Source organism: Papio anubis, chromosome 3 (assembly GCF_008728515.1).
Source record: "Papio anubis isolate 15944 chromosome 3, Panubis1.0, whole genome shotgun sequence".
Classification (NCBI taxonomy): Eukaryota; Metazoa; Chordata; class Mammalia; order Primates; family Cercopithecidae; genus Papio; species Papio anubis.
Window position 1 is genome coordinate 130,790,562 of NC_044978.1, and position 27,870 is coordinate 130,818,431.

The 27,870-nt window shown below is 37.9% G+C and overlaps 1 protein-coding gene across 1 annotated transcript in view; it reads left to right on the forward strand.

Moving 5' to 3' along the window:
* Nucleotides 1–27,870, forward strand: part of PTPN13 (protein tyrosine phosphatase non-receptor type 13) — a 222,809-nt gene that overhangs the window by 188,006 nt on the left and 6,933 nt on the right. The window contains exons 40-45 of the mRNA XM_031664826.1: nucleotides 246–334; nucleotides 12,948–13,003; nucleotides 15,167–15,270; nucleotides 23,610–23,758; nucleotides 25,167–25,257; nucleotides 27,422–27,759. Coding sequence (XP_031520686.1) covers nucleotides 246–334; nucleotides 12,948–13,003; nucleotides 15,167–15,270; nucleotides 23,610–23,758; nucleotides 25,167–25,257; nucleotides 27,422–27,759 — 827 coding nt within the window. The remainder of the gene's footprint in view (nucleotides 1–245; nucleotides 335–12,947; nucleotides 13,004–15,166; nucleotides 15,271–23,609; nucleotides 23,759–25,166; nucleotides 25,258–27,421; nucleotides 27,760–27,870) is intronic.

Here is a 27,870-nt window from a genome sequence, read left to right on the forward strand (position 1 = left end):
TTCTAGAAGTGTTAGTCCAAACATTTTCCCCCAGCCATTCTCATTTTAATTTTAGTAGATAATTATAACCAGAAATTTTATACTGATATATACTTGATCATTTCTTCCTAATTTTTCTAGTTAAAACATTGAAACTATTTATCGATATTGGTTTATACACTGCCTTCTTTTGCAGGCAAATGAAAACTTTTCTACCTCCTCAATAGTTTTATTAATTCATCTTGGCCTTTATATTCCTCTCTCAGGTACATTAAAGATGAATGGGAAGTTATCAGCAGAGAGAACAGAAGATACAGACTGCGATGGTTCACCTTTACCTGAGTATCTTACTGAGGTAACAGTAATACCTAAACAACCTAGGATATGTCAACTTGTTAGAATTATGGGTTTTAACCCAGAAGGTGAAATAATCAGAGATTATTTCCTGTTTTACTCAAAAATTAAATTTAGGAGGAAAATAGAGATTAATTTCATGTGTTACATTAAAGTGTCATCCTATCCTAGTGAAAGAATCATTACACACATTTTCTCAAAATAAAAAAAATAGGAAAAAAAACAATTGGTTTTCAAAAATGTAATGCTAAACTTTCTAAATTATTCTTTAAAACCTTAAAACTTAGGATCTTCTAGGACATTAGACTAAGGAAAAGCATGAAATAGTGGATAAATTATATTTAAGATTCTTCAAACTCAGCATCACCCTATGTATACAAATCTGACCTTGCTTAATATTCTGGGATAATTCTTCTCATTATCCTTCTTAATCTTCCTACTTCATATCTTCAAAATTAAAACTGTGCTGGTTTGAATGTTCTTACACTAGTTATCATGCATGCTTGTACTTACACACAATCTCATACATACATAACTGTTCATTAAATATTTACAAATAGTGTATATATATACACAGAAGCTTATGACTGATAAGTATATATTTCTCAAGCTACAAAAATAATCATACAAATATTAGATATCTCAAAATATGACAGTCGCTAGTGGTTTTTCTTAAGATGCACTTTCACATAATCAGAATATTAATAATTACAGTAAAAATAGGCTCTTTAGAAAAGGTTTTCTGAACATTTTAAATCATGACTTTATCACATTTTTATTAATATTTAATAGTAACATTAAAATGCCCCTTAAAATGTATGTTGTAATGTCTTTTAACTAAGAAAGTAAAAATCTGTAATTGCCATTTCAGAAATGTGATGTAGGCTGAGCGCATTGGCTCATGGCGGTAATCGCAGCACTTTTGAAAGGCCGAGGAGGGCAGATCACTTGAGGTCAGGAGTTCAAGACCAGCCTGGCCAACATGGTGAAACCCTGTCTCTGCCAAAAATATAAAAAATTAGCCAGATGTTGTGGTGCACACCTGTAATCCCAGCCCTTCAGGAGTCTGAGGCAGGAGAACCACTTGAACCTGGGAGGCAGAGGTTGCAGTGAGCAGAGATCATGCCACTGCACTCCAGCCTGTGCAATAGATCGAGACTCAGTCCCCCCCAAAAAAAAAAGAAAAGTCATGTCACATGCTTTTTCTTTTAAAAGAGTAAAGAAAGCTTGTTAACATAATATAGATTCTCATTTATACTGAGCTATGACTGTTTTATGGCAGAAAACTTCTTTCAAGTTATCTTTTTTTATTATTTTCATTATGAAAATATATTACATCCTTATTGTAAAAAAGTTTCCAACAGAATCTTCAAAAATGTGAGTCCCAGCCAGGTATGGTGGCTCACGCCTGTAATCTCAACACTCTGGGAGGCCGAGGTGGGCTGATCACCTGAGGTTGGGAGTTCAAGACCAGCCTGACCAACATGGAGAAACCCCGTCTCTACTAAAAATACAAAATTAGCTGGGCAAGGTGGTGCATGCCTGTAATCCCAGCTACTTGGGAGGCTGAGGCAGGAGAATCGCTTGAACCTGGGAGGCAGAGGTTGCAGTGAGCTAAAATCACGCCACTGCACTCCAGCCTGGGCAATAAGAGTGAGACTCCATCTCAAAAAAAAAAAAGTAGGTCCCTTTTTAAAAACATATTTATCTTATTCATCTGAGGTAGCTATTGTTAAAAATTTTGATTTCTACCTTTCCACTGTGCATATCAAAACATAAATATTTGTATACATACATAATTTTTTAATATACATTTTATCACATGGTTCTGAATTTGGTTTTCACTTAAGAATTGATCATTACCCTCTTTCCATGTGAGATGTATAAATTTGCCTCATACATTTTAATGACTTCCTATTATTTTATTGTAAGGTTATACCATAATTTATTAAATTGGCCATCTATTGATGAATTTTAGATTTCCTTTTTGTCAGTAAGAGGACACAAATTATTAGGAACTATATAATTGTCTTGCCACTGAAGTACAGATAGATCCTGCAAATACATGCATTGAGAATACATTTTGGGCTAGATATATTAAATTAGTACTTCCTGAATAAATGGGACTTCTGCTTTAGAATCTATTTTAAATAATGGTAAACAAAGCAAAGAAAGTGAGGGAACAAATTTAGGAAAGGAGTAACAGGGATCTTAGATTAAAACATTTAAATTTTTATTTGTATCTAATTCTAGGAACATGTTTAAATCACTATGACAATTGTATTCATAAGCAGACAAAATTTGCAAATATGACTAATCTCCCCTAGCTGAAAGAAGACCGAGCTAGCATTCTGGAAAAGTTTTCTGTTTCATCTTATATTTCTAGAATATTACCTATATTTTAGAACTGGCTAGTTTTAAGAATTATTTAGAACTTCTAATAATAGTCTTTTATAAGTGCTTGAAATCACCCTAAACAAATTGTGTATTATTTACTGAATTGGTTCTAACAGTATATTCTGTAACTTTGAAAGTTTTATCATGTACCAAAAGTTAAGATGCTAACCATTGGTATTAAAAAGTATAGGAATATAGAAATATCTTCTTATAGAAGAAAGATTATACATGATATCTATTTATACATTCATTGTGTTTCTCATTCAATATTGTAATTGTCTGTACTCTTTAGTACCTCTCAGTGAAGTACTTTAGGTCAATGCCTATGTCTTATTTAAGAATGAAAGAATGAATGCTAATCATATACATTACTATAAATTATTGTCTACAGTTTCAAAACCATTTAGCTATTGAACTTATTTGACTAATTTTGCTGGAGATGATGGGGTAAGAAGAGGTGTTAGGGTTTCTGTCCTAAATTTGCTTGTCCACTCTGGTAGTCAACTTGAGAGAAGTACACATGTAAATAAGTAAATGTAATTTTTAAAAAGTTGTAGAAACGTATTCTATTAAATGTTTATATGGAGTTCAGCGGGAGCTACAAAGAAGGGGGAAAATGGTTGGGGCTACACAGGAGTTATTAAAGTTATTAAAGCTTTCTAGAGAATTAGCATCTTAAAGGTGTTTGATAGTTAAGATAAGCTAGGAAAGAGCATTCTATACATACTGTGGAGCTGCTTTAGCAGAGGAATGAAGGTATAGATGAGCCTGGAACATTCAGGACACTAAGTCATTGCAAGTAGGGTATCACAGGGTGTCTTGAAAGCTAAGCCTAAAAAGATAGGCAAGGTGTTAGTTCATGAAGTGACTTACATGCCATGCCAAGGAATTTGCTCTTTCCACATCTCTTGCCACTGAAATGAATCAATATGCTTTCTAATTCTGGTTATTTTTTAATGGTTTTAATTTCTTCAAACATATTCTTCTTATGTAGTGTTTTTAATTTCTTAAGCAAAAACAAGGCAAAAACTTTTAGTGACTCTCCGGCACCTGAGGATAATCCTGCTTGACTGTTGGATCTCAGAAGGACTGGCTTTATGGGCATTCAGCCAGTGCAATCACACAGAACCCTGTGCTTATAAGAGCCTCCTACTTCAAATATGCTATAGTGCTGTACCATCACCAACTTGAAGTTCTTAATAAGTTTTTAACAAGAGATCTCTTATTTGCATGTGGCTCCTGGCACTGCAAATTATGTAGTTCATCCTAGATCCAGGAGATATCTCCTCTACTCTCAAGTTACTGGATCTGGATTCCTTGAGCACTAGGATTGTAAAATAACCTTCAAATGGGCTGACCACTCTTTTAAAAACTCTTAAATATATTCGGTGAGGCAGTACCACAGCTGCCTCCTCTTCCAAAGGTCCCTCAGTCCATACTGACAAGAAACTGAGGCCAATCTTCTTAACCAACCCTCCCCCATACACAAGTGAACTTTACAAAAATAGTGGTAATTGGTTAACACAGGTATCACTGTAGCTTATTTCTAATTGAGTTTTACCTCACCATTTTCATTTAATAATAGTATTATTAAAATTTTCATATTTATAACAGCATTTGACTCTTATAAAAGGCTTTGTACTTTCTAAAATCATTATACACATGCTATATTCTTAGACCAGGATTGTAATGGGAAATAAGAAATGCAAATGACTTTAGTTGGAAAAAAACTTTAATCCAGACTAAAATGAGCAGCTTCTTAAAACAGATGAGGTCTAGGAAATTTCCTTTTAGTTGACAGTGGATTAAAACCTTTTTCCTTCTACTGTAGAAGTTCTACATTTACATCAACTAAATTGAAATTATTATCAGGGTAATTTAATTATGGTACTTTTTAACCCTACAAAGTCTGTAACTGAAAGGTCATATTACAGGTGTCATTTTTATTAAATGGATGTAATAAACTAGGTCTCAGACATAAGCGTGTGTGGGCACACAGTGATGAACAGACCAACATGATCCCTGCCTTGGTAGAGCTTACTAATGGAGAGGAAAGGAGGAAAAAATCAAACACACAAATAAATATGTAATTACAAGTTGCGTTAAGGTCTGTGAAGTTTGTTTGTTGTTTTTAAGTGCCACACACACACAAAAAAAAGAATAACCAAGGAAACCTGCTTTAGATTGGGTGGATAGAAAACATCTTCAGGAGGAGAAGACACCATCAGAAGGGCTTTGTGGTAAGAAGGGATGAGTGATTTTGAAGAACTAAAAGACCCATGAATTTGAAGCCTAGTGGGTAAAGGGGAGATTATAAAAGTAGACAGGGGCCAGATACTTCAGAGTCTTCAAGGGAATTTCCTATTTGTTAAGAAAATTTGTCCTGATAAAGGTTCAATCGTATAATTTACTAACCATTTAAGAATACAATTTGGGGGTGATCGCTTCCAAAATGGCCGAATAGGAACAGCTCCGGTCTGCAGCTCCTAGAAAGATCGATGCAGAAGATGGGTGATTTCTGCGTTTCCAACTGAGGTAGCTGGTTCATCTCAATGGGACTCATTGGACAGTGGGTGCAGCCTATGGAGGGTGAGCTGAAGCAGGGTGCGGCATCACCTCACCCAGGAAGCGCAAGGGGTCAGGGGATTTCCCTTTCCTAGCCAAGGAAAGCTGTGACAGACTGTACCTGGAGAAACGGTACACCCCTGACCATATACTGCGTGTTTCCCACAGACCCAGCAACCAACAGACCAGAAGATACCCTCCGATGTCTGGCTCAGCAGGTCCCATGCCCACTGAGCCTTGCTCACTGTTAGTGCAGCCCTCTGAGATCAACCTGCAACACTGCAGCTTGACCAGTGGGGGGCATCCACCATTGCTGAGGCTTGAGTAGCTCACAGTGTAAACAAAGCTGCTGGGAAGTTCAAATGGGACGGAGCCCACCGCAGCTCAGCAAAGCCTACTGCCTCTCTAGATTCCACCTCTGGGGGCAGGGCAGAGCAGAACAAAAGGCAGCAGACAGCTTCTCCAGACTTAAATGTCCCTGTTTGACAGCTCTGAAGAGAGCAGTGGTTCTCTCAGCACGCCATTTGAACTCTGAGAACAGACAGACTGCCTCCCCAAGCGGGTCCCTGATCCCCATGTAGCCTGACTGTGAGACACCTCACAGTAGGGGTCGACAGACACCTCAAACAAGCGGGTGCCCCTCTGGGATGAAACTTCCAGAGGAAAGATCAGGCAGCAATATTTGTTGTTCTACAGCCTCTGCTGGTGATACTCAGGCAAACAGGGTCTGGAGTGGACCTCCAGCAAACTCCAACAGACCTGCAGCTGAGGGGCCTGACTGAAGGAAAACTAGCAAACAGAAAGGAATAGCATCAACATCAACAAAAAGGTCATCCACTCCAAAACCCTATCTGTAGGTCACCAACATCTAAGACCAAAGGTAAAGAAAACCACAAAGATGGGGAGAAACCAGAGCAGAAAAGTGGAAAATTCCAAAAACCAGAGCGCCTCTTCTCCTTCAAAGGATCACAGCCCCTTGCCAGCAAGGGAACAAAACTGAACAGAGAATGAGTTTGACAAGTTGACAGAAAAGGCTTCAGAAGGTTGGTAATAACAAACTACTCCAAACTAAAGGAGCATGTTCTAACCCATAACAAGAAAGCTAAAAACCTTGAAAAAAGGTTAGACAAATGGCTAACTAGAATAAACAGTGTAGATAAGACCTTACATGACCTGATGGAGCTGAAAACCATGGCACGAGAATTTCATGACGCATGCATGAGCTTCAGTAGCCGATTCAATCAAGTAAAATAAAGGATATCAGTGATTGAAGATCAAATTAATGAAATAAAGCAAGAAGACTAGAGAAAAAAGAGTGAAAAGAAACAAACACACACTCATAGAAATATGGGACTATGTGAAAAGACCAAATCTATATTTGATTGGTGTACTGGAAAGGACAGGGAGAATGGAACCAAGTTGGAAAACACTCTTCAGGATATTACTCAGGAGAACTTCCCCAACCAAGCAAGGCAGGCCAACATTCAAATTCAGGAAATACAGAGAACACCACAAAGATACTCCTAGAGAAGAGCAACCCCAAGACATGTAATTGTCAGATTCACCAAGGTTGAAACTAAGGAAAAAATGTTAAGGCAGCCAGAGAGAAAGGTCAGGTTACCCACAAAGGGAAGCCCATCAGAATAACAATGGATCTCTCAGCAGAAACTCTACAAGCCAGAAGAGAGTGGGGGCCAATATTCAACATTCTTAAAGAAAATGATTTTCAACTCAGAATCTCATATCCAGCCAAACTATGCTTCATAAGTGAAGGAGAAATAAAATCCTTTACAGACACTCAAATGCTGAGAGATTTTGTCACCACCAGGCCTGCCTTACAAGAGCTCCTGAAGGAAGCACTAAACATGGAAAGGAACAACTTGTACCAGCCGCTGCAAAAACACCCCAAATGGTAAAGACTATCGACGCAATGAAGAAACTGTATCAATTAACAGGCAAAATAACCAGATAACATCATAATGACAGGATCACATTCACACATAACAATATTAACCTTAAATGTAAATGGACTAAATGCCCCAATTAAAGACACAGATTGGCAAATAGGATAAAGAGTCAAGACCCATCGGTGTGCTGTATTCAGGAGACCCATCTCACATGCAGTGATGTGCATAACCTCAAAATAAAGGGATGGAGGAAGATCTACCAAGCAAATGGAAACCAAAAAAAAAAAGCAGGGGTTGCAATCCTAGTCTGATAAAACAGACTTTAAACCGACAAAGATCAAAAAAGACGAAGAAATCCATTACATAATGGTAAAGGGATCAATTCAACAAGAAGAGCTAAATATCCTAAATATATATGCACCCAATACAGGAGCACCCAGATTCATAAAGCAAGTCTTTAGAGACCTACAAAGAGACTTATACTCCTATACAATAATAATGGGAGACTTTAACACCCCACTGTCAATATTAGACAGATCAGCGAGACAGAAGGTTAACAAGGATATCCAGGACTTGAACTCAGCCCTGTACCAAGTGGACTTAATAGATATTTACAGAACTCTCCACTCCAAATCAACAGAATATACATTCTTCTCAGTACCACATCACACTTATTCTAAAATTGAACACATAATTGGAAGTAAAACACTACTCAGCAAATGTAAAAGAACAGAAATTGTAACAAACTGTTTCTCAGACCACAGTGCAATCATATTAGAATTTAGGATTAATAAACTCACTCAGAACCAAACAACTACATGGAAACTGAACAACCTGCTCCTGAATGACTACTGGGTACATAACGAAATGAAGGCAGAAATAAAGATGTTCTTTGAAACCAATGAGAACAAAGACACAATGTACCTGAATCTCTGGGGCACATATAAAGCAGTGTGTAGAGGGAAATTTATAGCACTAAATGCCCACAAGAGAAAGCAGAAAAGATCTAAAATCGACACCCTAACATCACAATTAAAAGAACTAGAGAAGCAAGAGGAAACACATTCAAAAGCTAGCAGAAGGCAAGAAATAACTAAGATCAGAGCAGAACTGAAGGAGACAGAGACACAAAAAATCCTTCGAAAAATCAATGAATCCAGGAGCTACTTTTTTGAAAAGATCAACAAAATACACCGCTAGCAAGACTAATAAGGAGAAAAGAGAGAAGAATCAAATAGATGCAATAAAAAATGATAAAGGGGATATCACCACCGATCCCATGGAAATACAAACTGCCATCAGAGAATGCCATAAACACCTCTATGCAAATAAACTACAAAATCTAGAAGAAATGGATAAATTTCTGGACACATACACCCTCCCAAGACTAAACCAAGAAGAAATTGAATCTCTGAATAGACCAATAACAGGCTCTGAAATTGAGGCAAAAATTAATAGCCTACCAACCAAAAAGAGTCCAAGACCGGATGGATTCACAGCTGAATTCTACCAGAGGTACAAAAGGGAGCTGGTACCATTCCTTCTGAAACTATTCCAATCAATAAAAAAAGAGGGAATCCTCCCTAACTCATTTTATGAGGCTAGCATCATCCTGATACCAAAGCCTGGCAGAGACACAGCAAAGAGAATTTTAGGCCAATATCCCTGGTGAACATTGATGCAAAAATCCTCAATAAAATACTGGCAAACTGAATCCAGCAGCACATCAAAAAGCTTATCCATCACAATCAACTCAGCTTCATCCCTAGGATACAAGGCTGGTTCAACATCTACAAATCAGTAAACATTAAACAGAACCATCGACAAAAACCACATGATTATCTCAATAGGTGCAGAAAAGGCCTTTGACAAAATTCAACAGCCCTTCATGCTAAAATCTCTCAATAAACTAGGTATTGATGGAATGTATCTCAAAATAATAACAGCTATTTATGACATATTCACAGCCAATATACTGAATGGGCAAAAACTGGAAGCATTCCCTTTGAAAACCAGCACAAGACAAGGATGCCCTCTCTCACCACTCCTATTCAATACAGTATTGGAAGTTCTGGCTAGGAAAATCAGGTGAGAGAGAGAAATAAAGGGTGTTCAATTACAAAAAGAGGAAGTCAGATTGTCTCTGTTTGCAGATGACATGATTGTATATTTAGAAAACCCCATTGTCTCAGCCCAAAATCTCCTTAAACTGATAAGCAACTTCAGCAAACTCTCAGGATACAAAATCAATGTGCAGAAATCACAAGCATTCCTGTACACCAATAGTAGACAGAGAGCCAAATCATGCATGAACTCCCATTCACAATTACTACAAAGAGAATAAAATACCTAGGAATCCAACTTACAACGGATGTGAAGGACCTCTTCAAGCAGAACTACAAACCACTGCTCAATGAAATAAAAGAGGACACAAACAAATGGAAGAACATTCCATGCTTATGGATAGGAAGAATCAATATTGTGAAAATGGCTATACTGCCCAAGGTAATATATTGATTCAATGCTATCCCCATCAAGCTACCACTGACTTTCTTCACAGAATTGGAAAAAACTAAAGTTCATATGGAACCCAAAAAGAGCCCACATAGCGAAGACAATCCTAAGCAAAAAGAACAAAACTGGAGGCATCACACTACCTGACTTCAAACTACACTACAAGGCTACAGTAACCAAAACAGCATGGTACTGGTACCAAAACAGATATATAGACCAATGGAACAGAACTGAGGCCTTAGAAATAATACCACACATCTACAACCATCTGATCTTTGACAAACCTGACAAAAACAATCAATGGGGAAAGGATTCCCTATCTAATAAATGGAGCTGGGAAAACTGGATAGCCATATGTAGAAAGCTGAAACTGGATTTCTTCCTTACACCATATACAAAAATTAACTCAAGATGGATTACAGACTTAAATGTAAGACCTAACACCATAAAAACCCTAGAAGAAAACCTAGGCAATACCATTCAGGACATAGGCATGGGCAAAGACTTCATGACTAAAACAAAAGCCATGGCAACAAAAGCCAAAACAGACAAATGGGACCTAATTAAACTAAAGAGCTTCTGCACAGCAAAAGAAACGATCATTAGAGTGAACAGGTTTTGCCATCTACCCATCTGACAAAGGACTAGTATCCAGAATCTACAAACAACTTAAATAAATTTACAAGGAAAAAACAATCCCATCAAAAAGTGGGCAAAGGATATGAACAGACACTTCTCAAAAGAAGACATTTATGCAGCCAACAGACATGTGAAAAAATTCTGATTGTCACTAGTCATCAGAGAAATGCAAATCAAAACCACAATGAGATACCATCTCATGCCAGTTAGAATGGCGATCATTCATGTCACCTGCAAATAGAGATAGTTTTACTTCTTCCTTTCCAGTCCAGATGCCTGTTATTTCTTTTTCTTGATTGCTATGACTAGGACCTGCCATACAGTCTTAAATAGAAGTGATGAGAGAAACATCCTTGTCTTGTTCCTGATTTCAGGAGAAAAATGCCTTTAGTTACATTAAATATGTTGGGTGTGGGTTTTTTTAAGATAGCCTTTATCAGATCGAGTAAGTGCCCTTCTTTCTTTAATTTGAGACAGAGTCTGGCTCTCTATCACCCAGGTTGGAGTGCAGTGATATGATCTCGTCTCACTGCACCTCTGCCCTATGAATTCAAATTATTTTCCTGCCTCAGCCTCCTGAATAGCTGGGATTACAGGTGCGCACCACCACACCTGGCTAATTTTTTAAATTTTTTAGTAGAGAAAGTATTTCACCATGTTGGCCAGGCTGGTCTCAAACTCCTGACCTCAGGTGATCTGCCCACCCTGGCCTCCCAAAGTGCTGGGATAACAGGCATGAGCCATCACACTCAGCCTGAAGTTCCCTTCTGTTCCTAGTTTATTGAATGTTTTCTTATCATGAAAGGTATTAAATTTTGTCAAATGCTTTTCCTGCATTAATTGAGATTACCATGGTTTTTCATCCTTTATCCCATTGATATGATGTATTATATTAATTTATTTTCATATATTAAGCCAACTTTGCATTCCTGGAATAAATCCCACTTGGTTATAGTGTCTTATTCTTTTTGTATGTTGCTTGATTTGTGTTGCTAGTACTTTGTTGAGGAGTTTTCCATATATATTCCATCTTTATTTCAATAAAGAAATAGTCTGTAAAAAAAAAATAAAATGGTTATCATTAAAAAGTCAGGGAACAGCAGAAGCTGGAGAGGATGTGGAGAAATAGGAACGCTTTTACACTGTTGGTGGGAGTGTAAAGTAGTTCAACGTTTATGGAAGACAGTGTGGTGATTCCTCAAGGATCTAGAACTAGAAATACCCTTTGACCCAGCGATCCCATTACTGGGTATATACCCAAAGAATTATAAATCATGCTACCATAAAGACACATGCACACATATGTTTTTTGCATCACTGTTCACAGTAGCAAAGACTTGGAACCAACCCAAATGTCCATCAATGATAGACTGAATAAAGATAATGTGGCACATATACACCATGGAATACTATGCAGCCTTAAAACAGGATGAGTTCATGTCCTTTGCAGGGACATGGATGAAGCTAGGAACCATCATTCTAAGCAAACTATCACACAAGGACAGAAAACCAACCACCACATGTTCTCACTCATAGGTGGGAGCTGAACAGTGAGAACACGTGGACACAGGGTAGGGAACGTCACACACCAGGGCCTGTCACGGGTGTGGGGATTAGGGGAGGGATAGCATTAGGAGAAATACCTAGTGTAAATGATGAGTTGATGGGTACAGCACACCAACAAGGCACATGTATACCTATGTAACAAACCTGCATGGTATGCACATGTACCCCAGAACTCGAAGTATAACAAAAAAAGGATACAATTTGGCATCTCTTTCTAATTGCAGCAAACTGCTCCTGCTGCAGTATTTGGATCTTTGAAACATACCATACTCAGTTAAAGTATGAGTTGATTAATCTTTAATGATAAAGGGGCAATATATTATAATTTAACATATTTGAAACTACTAAGATTTTCTCAAAGCTTTCTTCAGATTTTAAAATTGAAGTAGTAGAAAAGCATATGCAAATGTGCATATCTAAATAATCATTAATTCACACTTTCATCTTTTTTCCTCTTTACCTCTTTCCTATTGATATTTTTAAGATAAGAAATGAAGGCCAAGCTGGCTGCAATGGCTGACACCTGTAATCCCAACACTTTGGGAGGCTGAGGCAGGAGAGTGACTCAAGGCTAGGAGTTTAAGACCAGCCTGGGCAACATAGTGAGATCCCATCTCTACAGGAAAAAAAAATTTTTTTAATTAACCAGGCATGGTGGCATACACCTGTAGTCCCTAGTACTCAGGAGGCTGAGGGGGGAGGATTGCTTGAGCCCAAGAGTTTGAGGTTACAATGAGTCATGATTGTACTACTGGACTCCAGCCCAGGCAACAGACTCCATCTCTTTAAAAAAATGAAAAGCCAAGATGAGTGTGAAGATAACTAAGTGGGAACAGCAAAAACTGTTGGGCCACTGATGTCTCAGCCACTATTTGGAGTGTATTAATTGAATGTCATATGTGTCTTTGTAATATAAAGATGAGCAATAACAGTAAATATAGGAAATAACTAACAGGAAAAAAATAGTATGAGATTGATTTTTTTGTTACAATGGGCTGATTTGATTCTTATTTATTTTTATTGTAGCCCACCAAAATGAATGGCTGTGAAGAATATTGTGAAGAAAAAGTAAAAAGTGAAAGGTAAGAAAATAATTTCCAAAGTATCCATAATGCTTCTATCTATCTGTCTGTCTGTCTATAAATGCTCTGAGTAAAATAAGCATTGTTGAGTAAATTATGAAACTATGGTTGAATATTAAGAATGCTTTAAATTTTTCAGGCCAGGTGCAGTGGCTCATGCCTGTAATCCCAGTGCTTTGGGAGGCTGAGGCTGGCGGATCACCTGAGGTCAGGAGTTCAAGACTAGCCTGGCCAACATGGTGAAACCCCGTTCTCTACTAAAAAGACAAAAACCCAGGCATAGTGTCTCATGCTTGTAATCCCAGAACTTTGGGAGGCTGAGATGGGCGGATCACTTGAGGCCAGGAGTTGGAGACCAGTCTGGCCAACATGGTGAAACCCCGTCTCTACTAAAAATATAAAAATTAGCTGGGTGTGGTGACGCGTGTCTGTAATCCCAGCTACTCAGGAGGCTAAGGCAGGAGAATTACTGGAACCCAGGAGGTGGATGTTACAGTGAGCCGAGATCACGCCACTGCACTCCAGCCTGGGCAACAGAGCGAGACACTGTCTCAAAAAAAAAAAAAAAAGTTTTAAAATTTTTGTTACTAGGAGATTCTAGTGACATGTGAAAATGTGTTTATTATACCATTGCTTCAAAAAAGCGATATTCTCTTAACCATGGGAAAAAATGAATGAAAGAGTGAACTAATGGAAATGTGCCAACAATCATGATAGTGACTGTCTTCTCATGTTGGGTTATGGGTCATTTATTTTTCAGTTTCTTTATTTTTCTATACTTTAAAAATTTACAAATTTTTAAAGAGAATATGAAACAAAAAAAAGTAAGAAAGTTTTTTAAAACCCACAAAAATATGTTTTAAACAATTTCTAATTATAAAATAAGGTCTTTTTTAACCAAAATATATGTGAGGGAAAGGTTTCATATATATGAGGGGACTTCAGAAAGTTCATGAAAAAATAGAGTTAAAAGATAAAAATGTAAAATATAAACTTTATTAACATAAGCTCCATCAAGTTTAGCACACTTTTGTAGGTGACGATACTAGCCATTTAATTCATCCCTAAAAAACAGAAGATCCTGCCAATTTAACCATATCAATGCAGTCTTTTTTACATTATTAACTGAAGAAAAATGCATGCCCTTTACAGATTTTTTGAGATTGAGGAACAAAAAGTCAGAAGGAGCCAAATAAGGGCTCTAAGATGGATTCCTAGTAATTTTCCACTGAAGCTCACAAAATTGCCTTGTTTGATGAGAGGAATGAGCAGGAACATTGTCACACAAGAGGCGAACTCTCTACTGAAGCTTTCCCAGACATTTCATGGATATAGAGCTTTTTAACCCAGCAAAATAAGTGTTGTCACCCACAGTGAGTTAGAACAGGGGGAAACATCTGTCATAAAAGCAGCATAATTGCTGCCCTGTTGACATCTTGGGAGCATTAGTCCATGTCCTGGTGTATACTAATGTCATCGGATAAAAGTACTCTACTTTGTTCCCCCTAAATATCAGAAAGTTCAAAATGTATTCAGGCTTTTATGTATCCTTTTTCACCTCACCTTAGCACTAAACACTATTCTCCTACCTAGTTTCTCTCTCCTAGCCATCCACCTTACCAAAGCCATCCACCTTACCATCTGTTTTGCACTCCCAAAATATTGAGAACTTGTACTGGGTTTCATTACATTAAGTGAGTGCCCAGGTACAGGAGTGTCCTTCTGGCCTCCTGTTGTAGCAAAAGGCTATACCCGTCAACAGAGACTTCTTTAAATAAATTAAGATACATTGATATTTTGCAGTAGTGGGCAGCTGCTGAAAAGAAGGAGAAAGCTATACGCTGATACAATTGTAATCACTCATCCATGTTGAAGGATAGAAATAAAACCACCACCTTCTACATCCTCAAATGGACTCCTTCAGTCTGAAGTTCAAAGACTTGGGATCTGTCCAAGGATAAATTTTAAAACTGTATTAAACCATTCTACGTCTCAGTTGTTTACATCTACCAGTAAATTTTAAGAATTGTGGATTTGGTTTTCTTAATCAGACATTCTATTTTAAAATACTGTAATAATTGTAGAGAAAATCATTCAGGGCTGTAATGTTTAATTTGAGTACAAAAATGAAGAAAATGTTACAAATGTGTTTTGTTTTCATAGCTTAATTCAGAAGTCACAAGAAAAGAAGACTGATGATGATGCAATAACATGGGGAAGTGATGAGTTGCCAACAGAGAGAACAAACTATGAAGATTCTGATAAAGGCAAGAATTGTAATGAGTTTTTTCCTCAAAAATAATGAATTGGGAAAATAAGTTGTTTTTAAGTGATGATTTTCAGACTATATGGATATGCTATTTTACCATATGTATACATTTTTTGCTTTTTTTTTTTTTTGAAACGGAAACTGGGAGTGCAGTGGCACGATCTTGGCTCACTGCAACCTCCACCTCCCCTGTTCAAGCAATTCTCCTGCCTCAGCCTCCCGAGTAGCTGGGATTACAGGCGGGCATTCAAAGGGAATGCTTGCAGTTTTTACCCATTCTGATACTGGCTGTGGGTTTGTCATAAATAGCTCTTATTCTTTTGAGATACGTTCCATCAATACCGAATTTATTGAGAGTTTTTTAGCCACGAGGAGCTGTGAATTTTGTCAAAGGCCTTTTCTGCATCTATTATTAGAAGAGATAATCATGTGGTTTTGTCTTTGGTTCTGTTTATATGCTGGATTCGTTTATTGCCAGGCTTTGGTATCAGGATGATGCTGTATCATGGAAATGAGTTGGGGAGGATTCCCTCTTTTTTCTATTGATTGGAATAGTTTCAGAAGGAATGGTGCCAACTCCTCCTTGTGCCTCTGGTAGAGAATTAGGCTGTGAATCATCTGGTCCTGGACTTTTTTTTTTTGGTTGAGTAGGCTATTAATTATTGCCTCAATTTCAGAGTACCTGCTATTAGTCTATTCAGGGATTCAACTTCTTCCTGGTTTAGTTTGGGAGAGTGTAAGTGTCCAAGAAAGTATCCATTTTCTTCTAGGTTTTCTGGTTTTATTTAGCATTAGAGGTGTTTTATAGTATTCTCTGATGGTAGTTGTATTTCTGTAGGATCGATTGGTGATATCCCTTTATCATTTTTTATTGCAACTCTTTGATTCTTCTCTCTTTTCTTCTTTATTAGTCTTGCTAGCGGTCTATCAATTTTGTTGATCTTTCAAAAACCAGCTCCTGGATTCGATTTTTTGGAGGGTTTTTGTGTCTCTATCTCCTTCAGTTCTGCTCTGATCTTAGTTATTTCTTGCCTTCTACTTTAGCTTTTTGAATGTGTTTTGCTCCTGCTTCTGTAGTTCTTTTATCTGTGATGTTAGAGTGTCAATTTTAGATCTTTCCTGCTTTCTCTTGTGGGCATTTAGTGCTATAAATTTCCCTCTACATACTGCTTTAAATGTGTCCCAGTGATTCTGGTATATTGTATCTTTGTTCTCATTGGTTTCAAAGAACATCTTTATTTCTGCCTTCATTTCGTTATGTACCCAATAGTCATTCAGGAGCAGGTTGTTCGGTTTCCATGTAGTTGAGCAGTTTTGATTGAGTTTCTTAGTCCTGAGTTCTAGTTTGGTGCACTGTGGTCTGAGAGACAGTTTGTTATAATTTCTGTTCTTTTACATTTGCTGAGGAGTGCTTTACTTCCAACTATGTGGTCAATTTTGGAATAAGTGCGATGTGGTGCTGAGAAGAATGTATATTCTATTGATTTGGGGTGGAGAGTTCTGTAGATGTTTATTAGGTCCACTTGTTGCAGAATTGAGTTCAATTGCTGGATATCCTTATTAACTTTCTGTCTCGTTGATCTGTCTAATGTTGACAGTGGGGTGTTGAAGTCTCCCATTATTATTATTGTATGGGAGTCAGCCTCTTTGTAAGTCTCTGAGGACTTGCTGTATGTATCTGGGTGCTCATGTTGGGTGCATATATATTTGGGATAGTTAGCTCTTCCTGTTGAATTGATCCCTTTACCATTATGTAATGGCCTTCTTTGTCTCTTTTGATCTTTGATGGTTTAAAGTCTGTTTTATCAGAGACTAGGATTGCAACCCCTCCTTTTTTTTCGTTTCCCATTTGCTTGGTAGATCTTCCTCCATCCCGCTATTTTGAGCTATGTGTATCTCTGCATGTGAGATGGGTCTCCTGAATACACAACAAACTGATGGTCTTGACTCTTTTATCGAATTTGCCAGTCTGTGTCTTTTTTAATTGGACCATTTAGTCCATTTACATTTAAGGTTAATATTGTTATGTGTGAACTTGATCCTGTCATTATGATATTAGCTGGTTATTTTTGCACCAAGCTGGTGATGCAGTTTCTTCCTAGCATTGATGGACTTTACATTTTGACATGTTTTTGCAATGGCTGTTACCTGTTGTTCCTTTCCATGTTTAGTGCTTCCTTTAGGATCTCTTGTAGGGCAGGCCTGGTGGTGACAAAATCTCTAAGCATTTGCTTGTCTGTAAAGGATTTTATTTCTCCTTAACTTATGAAGTTTAGTTTGGCTGGATATGAAATTGTGGATTGAAAATTATTTTCTTTAAGAATGTTGAATATTGGCCCGCACTCTCTTCTGGCTTGTAGGCCTTCTGCTGAAAAATCTGCTGTTAGTCTGATGGGCTTTCCTTTATGTGTAACCTGACCTTTCTCTCTGGCTGCCCTTAACATTTTTTCCTTCATTTCAACTTTGATGAATCTGAGAATTATGTGTCTTGGAGTTGCTCTTCTCGAGGAGTATCGTTGTGGCATTCTCTGTATTTACTGAATTTGAATGTTGGCCTGCCTTACTAGGTTGGGGAAGTTCTCCTGGATGATATCCTGCAGAGTGTTTCCCAACTTGGTTCCATTTTCTCCCTCACTTTCAGGCACACCAATCAGATGTAGATTTGATCTTTTCACATAATCCCATACTTCTTGGAGGCTTCGTTCGTTTCTTTTTACTCTTTTTTCTCCATGCTTCTCTTCTCGTCTCATTTCATTCATTTGATCTTCAATCGCTGATACTCTTTCTTCCAGTTGATCGAGTCGGTTACTGAAGCTTGTGCATTTGTCAGGTAGTTTTCATGTTATGGTTTTGTCTATATCAGTTCTTTTAAGGTCTTCTCTGCATTGATTATTCTAGTTATCCATTCATCCATTCTTTTTTCAAGGTTTTTAGTTTCTTTGCACTGGTTACGTAGCTCCTCCTTTAGCTCTAAGAAGTTTGATCGACTGAAGCCTTCTTTTCTCAACTCATCAAAGTCATTCTCCGTCCAGCTTTGTTCCGTTGCTGGCGATGAGCTGTGTTCTTTTGGAGGGGAAGATGTGCTCTGATTTTTTTAATTTCCAGCTTTTCTGCACTGGTTTTTCCCCATCTTTGTGGTTTTATCTGCCTTTGGTCTTTGATGATGGTGATGTACTGATGGGGTTTTGATGTGGGTGTCCTTTCTGTTTGTTAGTTTTCCTTCTAACAGTCAGGACCCTCAGCTGTAGGTCTGTTGGAATTTGCTTGAGGTCCACTCCAGACCCTATTTGCCTGGGTATCAGCAGCAGAGGCTACAGAAGATAGAATGTTGCTGAACAGCGAGTGTTGCTGTCTGATTCTTGCTCTGGAAGCTTTGTCTCAGGGGTGTACCCCGCTGTGTGAGGTGTGAGGTGTAGGTCTGCACCTAGTGGGGGATGTCTCCCAGTTAGGCTACTCAGGGGTCAGGGACCCACTTGTGCAGGCAGTCTGTCTGTTCTCATATCTCAACTTCCGTGCTGGGAGATCCACTGCTCTCTTCAAAGCTATCAGACAGGGGCATTAACCTCTGCCGAGGTTTCTGCTTCTTTTTGTTTAGCTATGCCCTGTCCCCAGAGGAGGAGTCTACAGAGGCAGGCAGGCCTCCTTGAGCTGCAGTAGGCTCCACCCAGTTCAAGCTTCTGGGCAGCTTTGTTTACCTACTTAAGCCTCAGCAATGATGGGCGCCCCTCCCCCAGCCTCGCTGCCTCCTTGCAGTTAGATCTCCAACTGCTGTGCTAGCAATGAGGGAGGCTCCGTGGGTGTGGGACCCTCCGGGCCAGGTGTGGGATATAATCTCCTGATGTGCCGTTTGCCAAGACCCTTGGTAAAGCACAGTATTAGGGTAGGAGTTACCTGATTTTCCAGGTGTTGTATGTCTCAGTTTCCCTTGGCTAGGAAAAGGGATTCCCTTCCCCCTTGTGCTTCCCAGGTGAGGTGATGCCTCACCCTGCTTCAGCTCTCACTGGTCGGGCTGCACCAGCTGACCAGCACCAATTGTCCAGCACTCCCCAGTGAGATGAACCCGGTACCTCAGTTGAAAATGCAGAAATCACCCATCTTCTGTGTCACTCACGCTGGGAGCTGGAGGCTGGAGCTGTTCCTATTAGGCCATCTTTGGCATGCCCCCTCAGTTTGACCATGTATACATACTTTAAGTGGAAATATGAAGTCATAATTTTGCCATTCTGGAAGGAGAAGTCAAGGGGCCCTTTTTTTTTTTTTTTTTTTTTTTTTGAGACAGAGTCTTGCTCATCGCCCAGGCGGGTGAATACAGTGGCACAATCTTGGCTCACTGCAACCTCCATCTCCTGAATTCAAGCAATTCTCCTGCCTCAGCCTCCCGAGTAGCTGGGATTACAGGTGCATGCCACCACGCCTGGCTATTTTTTTCTCTTTTTAGTAGAGATGGGGTTTCATCATGTTGGCCAGGCTGGTCTCTAACTCCTGACCTCAGGTGATCCACCCACCTGGGCCTCCCAAAGTGCTGGGATTACAGGCATGAGCCACTGCACCTGGCCAATAATTATTATTATCCTAGAATCCCAACCTTATCTTTTATGATCGGGAATCAATTGGTCTGTTTCACTATTACTGCCTTTGCATGTTTTTACTGAGCCAATAGAGAAATGAAATTCTATCCAGTGTTTCATTCCTCTTATTTCATGTCAGGAAGTGTTACTATAATGAAAGAACATGGTTTTGTCATTCAAAGCAAAGTCTTAGTTTTTTTTAAAGAAATTAACAGCTTACGCTGGGTGTGCTGGCCCACGCCTATAACCCCAGCACTTTGGAAGGCCGAAGCAGGCTAATCACCTGAGGTCAGGAGTTGGACTAGCCTGACCAATAGGCGAAACCCCGTCTCTTCTAAAAATACAAAAATTAGCTGGTCATGGTGGCAGGCACCTGTGATCCCAGCTACTCAGGAAGCTGAAACAGGAGAATCGCTTGAACCCAGGAGGCAGAGGTTGCAATGAGCCGAGATTGTGTCACTGCACTCCAGCCTGGGCGATAGAGCAAGAGATTGTCTCAAAAAAAAATAAAGAAAGAAAAGAAAAGAAAAAAGAAAGAATGAATGATATTAACAGTTTAATTAACACTTTCTTGACTTGGCTAGACTGTTGGTATGTGTACAACATGCATGTCCAGCACTGTAGCCCAGCCTTTAAGTTCCTGTTGCATTGACATGCAGTTCTGTAAGGGTTGTTATTTGATATGAGTAAATTTTGTATTCCCAGCCAACCTCTGCCCCAGCTAAATGTTAACCTTTTTGAGGTGTCTTTAGTTTTGTATCCCTCACAGTGCCAGCATCATTGTTGCCTGTATCTTAGCTGCATCATCAAAATGCTTTAGTCAGCTGATTGACATAATTAAAGCTACACTTGTGCAGTCTATAGCAAGAAGTTTCCCCTTGCTTTTTCTAGGATAACAGTTGCCTTCAATTATAAATAATTTCCATACAGCAGGTACTAAATCAGACCCATAGCTCTTCTATGATAGTTGACTCAACTCCCAAAGAACTCAAGGGAATTCTTTATTTGCATGGAGAAAGCTATCAAACACCATGGCCAGTTATCCCTGGCCCTGGTGTTTTGGAAATACTCTCTTTCAACCCTGGTGTTTGATAGCTTTCTCATGCAAATAAAGGAAATTCCATGAGATCTTAATGAATGGATGGTGAAGAGATAAATCAGTGTTCCTAGAGTAATCTCCCATAGTAAGGAATTTCTGAAGTGTCTCTCTTACTTTCCCCATGTTCTTAGAAGCTAATTTAAATGAAAAGTAGTAATAGAACTAAATTTGGTAATTTTTTGTAATGAGTTCCTGGGGTTTTTTGGGTGGGGAGGGAGCGGGTAACAGTTTAAGCTGCATATGTTATACAGATTAGAATTTCAATTACAGCTAAGCATACTTGTAAAACTTTAGGACAGCATTTCTCAAATTTGAGAACATAAGAAGCACTGAGAATGTTTATGGAACAGTTTGAATAACATTTAATGCCATTATTTTAGATTATCATTCTCTACTGGTGCCAGGGTGAGCAACACATTGCAACTCAAGGCACTGAAATAATTCAGTGTTTAGTTATGAGTTGGTTATTCAGGTGATCTAGAATGTGCTTTTTATATTATCTTGAAATTAAAACAAAATTTTTAAATGCTTATGTAGAAATACTTGCCTCCATGGGTCAGCAGAGCCCAATTTAAGAAAAACTAGGCTAAGAAATATCTAAAATACATTTGATTTTCTGCAATGAAGCTGTTCATAAAAAGAATGTATATACATATATTTTACTTATGGTCACATTTTAGAGTAAAAGTACTGAAGCAAAGGATATTGTCATTATAATTCTCAATTATCTGCTAAAATGATGGTTCCATTGACTCTGTTGTAACAATTTAAAGGTATTTATTTAACTAAAAGTTTGTTTTTTAAAATAAAACATATTAGTCTGTTAGTCTTAACACATACCAATTTTGTATTTGTTTGATGTGCTTTGATTTTTTTCATCTTTTCCCATCATTTATAAAGCCTTTCTCTATATATGAGATCAAGATTTTAGTGTGTGTGTCTGTGTGATGTGTGTAAGGAGTCAGGGGAGCATAAAATAGAGAATATTGTGAAGTTTGGGATTCTTCAGAAAAATTCATCTTCTCTTACTGTAACAGAGTTCTGTTGTTGAAAGAATCCCATTTACTGTTATCTAGAATACTTCTTTTAAAAAATTGCCTACCTATTATGTTGTTTCTGAAATTCTGAGAACTAAGTACAATTACCTTTTTATGGCTGGTTTTGCAGGGAAAAGAAACAAGCTGTCCCCAGGCTGCCCATGATAAATCCCTTATCAAAAATGTTTTAAAAGTGCCATTTGAGTCAAGAGAAGCAAAAAGAAACAACATAAACTCCTTTAGAAACTATAGATGAATGAGAGCCAAGAGCCTTAAACACTTCTGAACGTCAATGAGGTATCTCCTTAAAAGCTGGGTGTGAGAGTGTGCTAGGGCAGACTTCCCTGTGTTAATTGTAGTTATCAGCCTACCTATTAATTCTATTACCTTATTTATTCTCTCATATTTAAAGACTTTCCCTTTTGTATGATTTTTGTATGATGAGGTAAGAATAGGCTGAAATTAGTTCATTTGTTAATTAAATCTGTTCTGGGGGAAATATTATTAGTTGTTGCGTATTTAAAGACTTTCCTGGCCAGGCACAATGGCCCATGCCTGGAATCCCAGCACTTCGGGAGGCCAAGGCGGGCGGATCGCTTGAGCCCAGGAGTTCAGGACCAGCTTGGGTAACATGGCAAAACCCTATCTCTACAAAAAAATACAAAAGGTGACCCAGGCGTGGTGGTGCTTACCTGTAGTCCCAGCTACCAGGAAGGCTGAGGTGGGAGGACCACCTGAGCCAGGTGGTTGAAGCTGCATTGAGCTGTGATTGTGCCATTGCACTCCAGCCTGGGCTACAGAATCAGACCGTGTGTGTGTGTGTATAAAATAAATAAAATAAAGACCTTCCTAGCCAGGTAGAGTGGCTATATATATATACACACACACACACACACACACACACATTTTTATATATACACATATATACATATATATTTATTATGTGTATATACATACACACATATATAAATATATAAAATAAAATAAAGTAACATAAAGACCTTCCTAGCCAGATGCAGTGGCTCGTATCTCTTGTCCCAGCACTTGGGGAAGCCAAGACAGGAGGATCACTTGAGGCCAGGAGTTCAAGACCAGCTTGGACAACATAGGGAGACCCCATCTCTTCAAAAATATTTAAAAATTAGCCAGGCACAGAGTGGTACATGACTGTGGTCCCAGCTACTTGGGAGACTGAGGCAGGAGGATCCCTTGAGCCTGGGAGATCAAGGCTGCAGTGAGCTGTGATTACAGAACTGTACTCCATCCTAGGCAACATTTGACTTTAGAATTGACTTTAGAACCTAGGACTATCTGACCCCAACAACACCCCGCATGGAATATTCTATAACCCTCACAGACAATACTGTCAATAAATTGTGCTCTAACTCATCACTTTGTGGCAGAGTTGGGTTTTTTAAATTGTATTTTTTTCTAAAATATAAACACTTTTAAACAGAAGTTAAAATTTAAGACACAAAGTTCTGTCTCATAAAGAGATAGAACAAGATTCTATCTCTAAATAAATAAATAGACTTTCCCTTTTGTAAGATGAGGTGAACATAGGCTGAAATTAGTTCACTTAGTTAAATCTGTTCTGGAGGAACTGTTTTTAAATTGCTGTCCTTCCTATTAGATCATTCCTTTCTGACAAACGAGGAGCTCGCTGTACTCCCTGTCGTCAAAGTGCCTCCCTCTGGTAAATACACAGGTGCCAACTTAAAATCAGTCATTCGAGTCCTGCGGGGTTTGCTAGATCAAGGAATTCCTTCTAAGGAGCTGGAGGTAAGTGGCTTCTGCCAATGATTCTCTCCCAAGGTGTATGCATTTAGTTTGTAAGGAAAATGTATCTTTACTAGCCCAAGATTAGAAGAAATTTTGAAAATTTTCCAACTCTAAAAGCACCACCTTATCACATCTAGCAGAAAATTAATTTTTCTGATTAGGATTCCAATAATAGTGATTTAAAATGTTAACTACTTGGAACTTGATACATTTCCCTGAAGATTATCCTTCCTGCCTCATAGTTAAGGTAAAAATGTTAAAAAAAAAAAAAGGCCAAGTATAAATTTCAGCCATCCACTTTATAATTAGTGTATTGTAGACGTGTTTCATCATTAACAGTAGGTTCTAACTGAATACAGCTCCAAGAATGTGTGTCCTAGTTCAAAGCAGCAATGGCTCAGAGCCCTAGCTCCTGTGGTCTCATGGCACCGTCCATATTTAGCACTAGAAAAGAGAGTGGTTTTGAGGTTGACCTTGCCCCTCTTCCTCAAACCATCTGCTTATTTGCCTACTTCCTAAGCTTTGTAGCCACTAAAAGGAGTTAACTTTAATAAGAGCTTCCGCTATGTGCTTGTTGCTTTGTACATATTCCTCAAAATATTAATTCCATTATAGATTGTGAAACCGAGGCTCAGTAATTAAGGCATTTTCCTCTCCTCATTGCCATGCTATGGAATAATTTCTTCTTTAAGTTCTTAGATTTAAATGTCACCATCGGAAAACTTCCATCACAACCCTTCTAAAGCAGTGTTTATAAGGATTTATCTACCACAGCAGCTTTTTGGTTTCTTCAAGACATATACTACAATATTTGTTTACTTCTTTATTGTGTCTTTCTCCCAATAAGCTGTAAAGGCCAGGAGAGCCAAAATCTTATCTTCTTGCTCACTCACTGTATTCCCATCACTTATTACAGTACCTTGCATATAGTGGGCATGCAATTATATTTTTTGAATGAGTGAATGAATGAAAAGTGAGCAAGAATTGACTTTAGAACCTAGGACTATCTGACCACAACAATACCCCACATGGAATATTCTATAACCCTCACAGACAATACTGTCAATAAATTGTGCTCTAGCTCATCACTTTGTGGCAGCGTTGGATTTTTTAAATTGTATTTTTTTCTAAAATATAAACACTTTTAAACAGAAGTTAAAAATTAAGACACAAAGTTCTGTCTCATAAAGTTGAGTGCAACATGTTCAATTGAAGATACTTGTAACAATATATTTCAATGCTGACTTAACAAATCACTGTTGACTTTAGGCTTATTTAGGACATCTGTATTTAACACTAGAATCAGCCCTCATCAACCAATTTTGCACCCTACACATTTAAAGTATTTGCAGTTATTACTGAATTTACTGCTTATCTCAACAAATTTATTTCCATTTTTTGCTTACAGAATCTTCAAGAATTAAAACCTTTGGATCAGTGTCTAATTGGGCAAACTAAGGAAAACAGAAGGAAGAACAGATATAAAAATATACTTCCCTGTAAGTTCCAGTTTGGCTTCGGATTTAATATGTGATTATTATAATTTGAATGGATTAAAATTTTTTGTGTTTAACTTACCTATCTCTCACATAACCATGTGCATATACATACATTCACAGATTTATATCAGTAGAAAATACATTGAAATATTCCATGTGAATTCCCTTTTAAATTACGTACATATTCTGAAAATCAGTTAGAGGAACCTGAAATATTTGTTAGAATACCTGAATTTTTACTAGTATACAGTATTAGAAATTAGTCAGTGATGCCAAATCATTAATTTTAAAATCTTTTTAAAAATAGGAACTGGCTTCTAGATGAGGATTTTCTTGGTTGGATTCATTTATCACAACCACCATCAATTTATTCCCCTTATTTTTAGTTTAGAGAAATATCTCTAGTAATGAATAGCTGTGTACATGCATATGACTACAGTGGTACTACCAGCCTACATTAGAATTTCAGATACCAGAAGGGAATAAAAACAATCATTTTGGCCCAGTGCAGTGGCTCACACCTGTAATCCCAGCACTTTGGGAGGCCGAGCGAGGCAGATCACTTGAGATCAGGAATTCAAGACCAGCCTGGCCAACATGGTGAAACCCCATCTCTACTGTAAAATACAGGAATTAGCCGGAGTGGTGGTTCATGCTTATAATCCCAGCTGCTTGGGAGGCTGAGACAGGAGAATTGCTTGAACCCGGGAGGTGGAGGTTGCAGCAAGCCGAGATCATGCCACTGCACTCCAGCCTGGGCAACAGAGTGAGACTCCATCTCAAAAAGAAAAAGAAAAAAGAAAAGCAGTAATTTTTGCCCATGTAAAAATCACATGTAAAAAAATCACACTGTGATTTTTTAAAATTATGTATGAATATATGTGCCAAAATACCTCTAGAAAATTCTTATAATTACCAGCCACATGTATATATGTTAGCACTTTGAATTATAACATATGATACACTGACCCTGTCTTTACCAAGAAACCATAAATCTAAAGATAAATAATAAACAAAATCAATAGTGACAAGTCACGTGATAAGTAATAATGCAATTGTATTTTTCTAACCTAGATAGAAAATACATATGCATTTTGGAAAGCTTCCTGTAAAAAGTGAATCTTAGACAACATTTAAAAAATGGATCAGATCTTTGTTTGGCATAAAGTATATGGGAGTTATTTTAGACAGCAAAATGGCCAGCTGAATATCTCAAAATCAGAATAGGACAAGCCATAAATCCAAAACTAATGAGTGGATTTGTTCCCACAAAACAAATGACCAGAATGGACTAAGAGATAGAAGTCAAGTGAAAAGGGCAATTGGTAGGGGATTTTGAAACCTATCATTAAAAGGTTTTACTTTGGTAATCACAGGAGTTACCAGTTAAATTTATGGATATTTGAAATAGAAATAGAAATAACTTCTAAGGTATATAATACATGTAAATGTATTCTCTTAGATAAATCTTAGACAATACAACCTCAGTGAATGATAGCTTATACATACTTTTCACTGGGGCAGCCTGGTTTAAAAAATTACATTTCGACTATATGAAATTATAATTAAACAAAGATAAGGGCCTTTATGCCTGGAGAATAAAATGATCTGTTATTTTATTTATTGTGTTAATTTATTGTTTTGGCTGCTAAGAGTATAATTTTATTAGGTGAGTGAGAGTTAGTTATGCCAATAACGTTTGCAATATATACTTTAATAGTGTTATTGTAATACCAAATTTTGTTCTATGAAAAATTTTTTGGCGTTGCCTTTCAGTGCTATTATTATTATTGTCATCATCATTAAAATAATGATGGAGAAGTACCAGTTCTTTTTCTTTGTTTCTCTAGTTACTTATTAGGCAATTCTAAATGCATTTATTAACTTACTAATTTTAATTTCAACTAAATCTATGTAAATAATACCAAATTTCATATGTCAGAAACTCACTAAACTGACACCTTAGATTCTTGTAACATGAGCAAAAAGAATAAATATAATTTGGCTGTGCTACAATTTTAAAATATACTTCTATTAAAATACGTTGGTGATTTTCATGTATGACTATGAGGATTTCTCATGACCTTTGACTCATGCAATTTGTAAGACTCTCGTTTAAAATGCATAATGTGGATGGCTCTGTTTTGTTGTGGAAAATTCACAGATGATGCTACAAGAGTGCCTCTTGGAGATGAAGGTGGCTATATCAATGCCAGCTTCATTAAGATACCAGTTGGGAAGGAAGAGTTCGTTTACATTGCCTGCCAAGGACCACTGCCTTCAACTGTTGGAGACTTCTGGCAGATGATTTGGGAGCAAAAATCCACAGTGATAGCCATGATGACTCAAGAAGTAGAAGGAGAAAAAATCAAATGCCAGCGCTATTGGCCCAACATCCTAGGCAAAACAACAATGGTCAGCAACAGACTTCGACTGGCTCTTGTGAGAATGCAGCAGCTGAAGGGCTTTGTGGTGAGGGCAATGACCCTTGAAGATATTCAGGTAAGTGAATTAAATCTTTCCATATTGCAAGGTGTATCTCCTAGTTGTAATCCAAGCCTGGACTCTTTCCATGATTGCACCAATGTTATTTCTAGATAAAAGACAGTGACT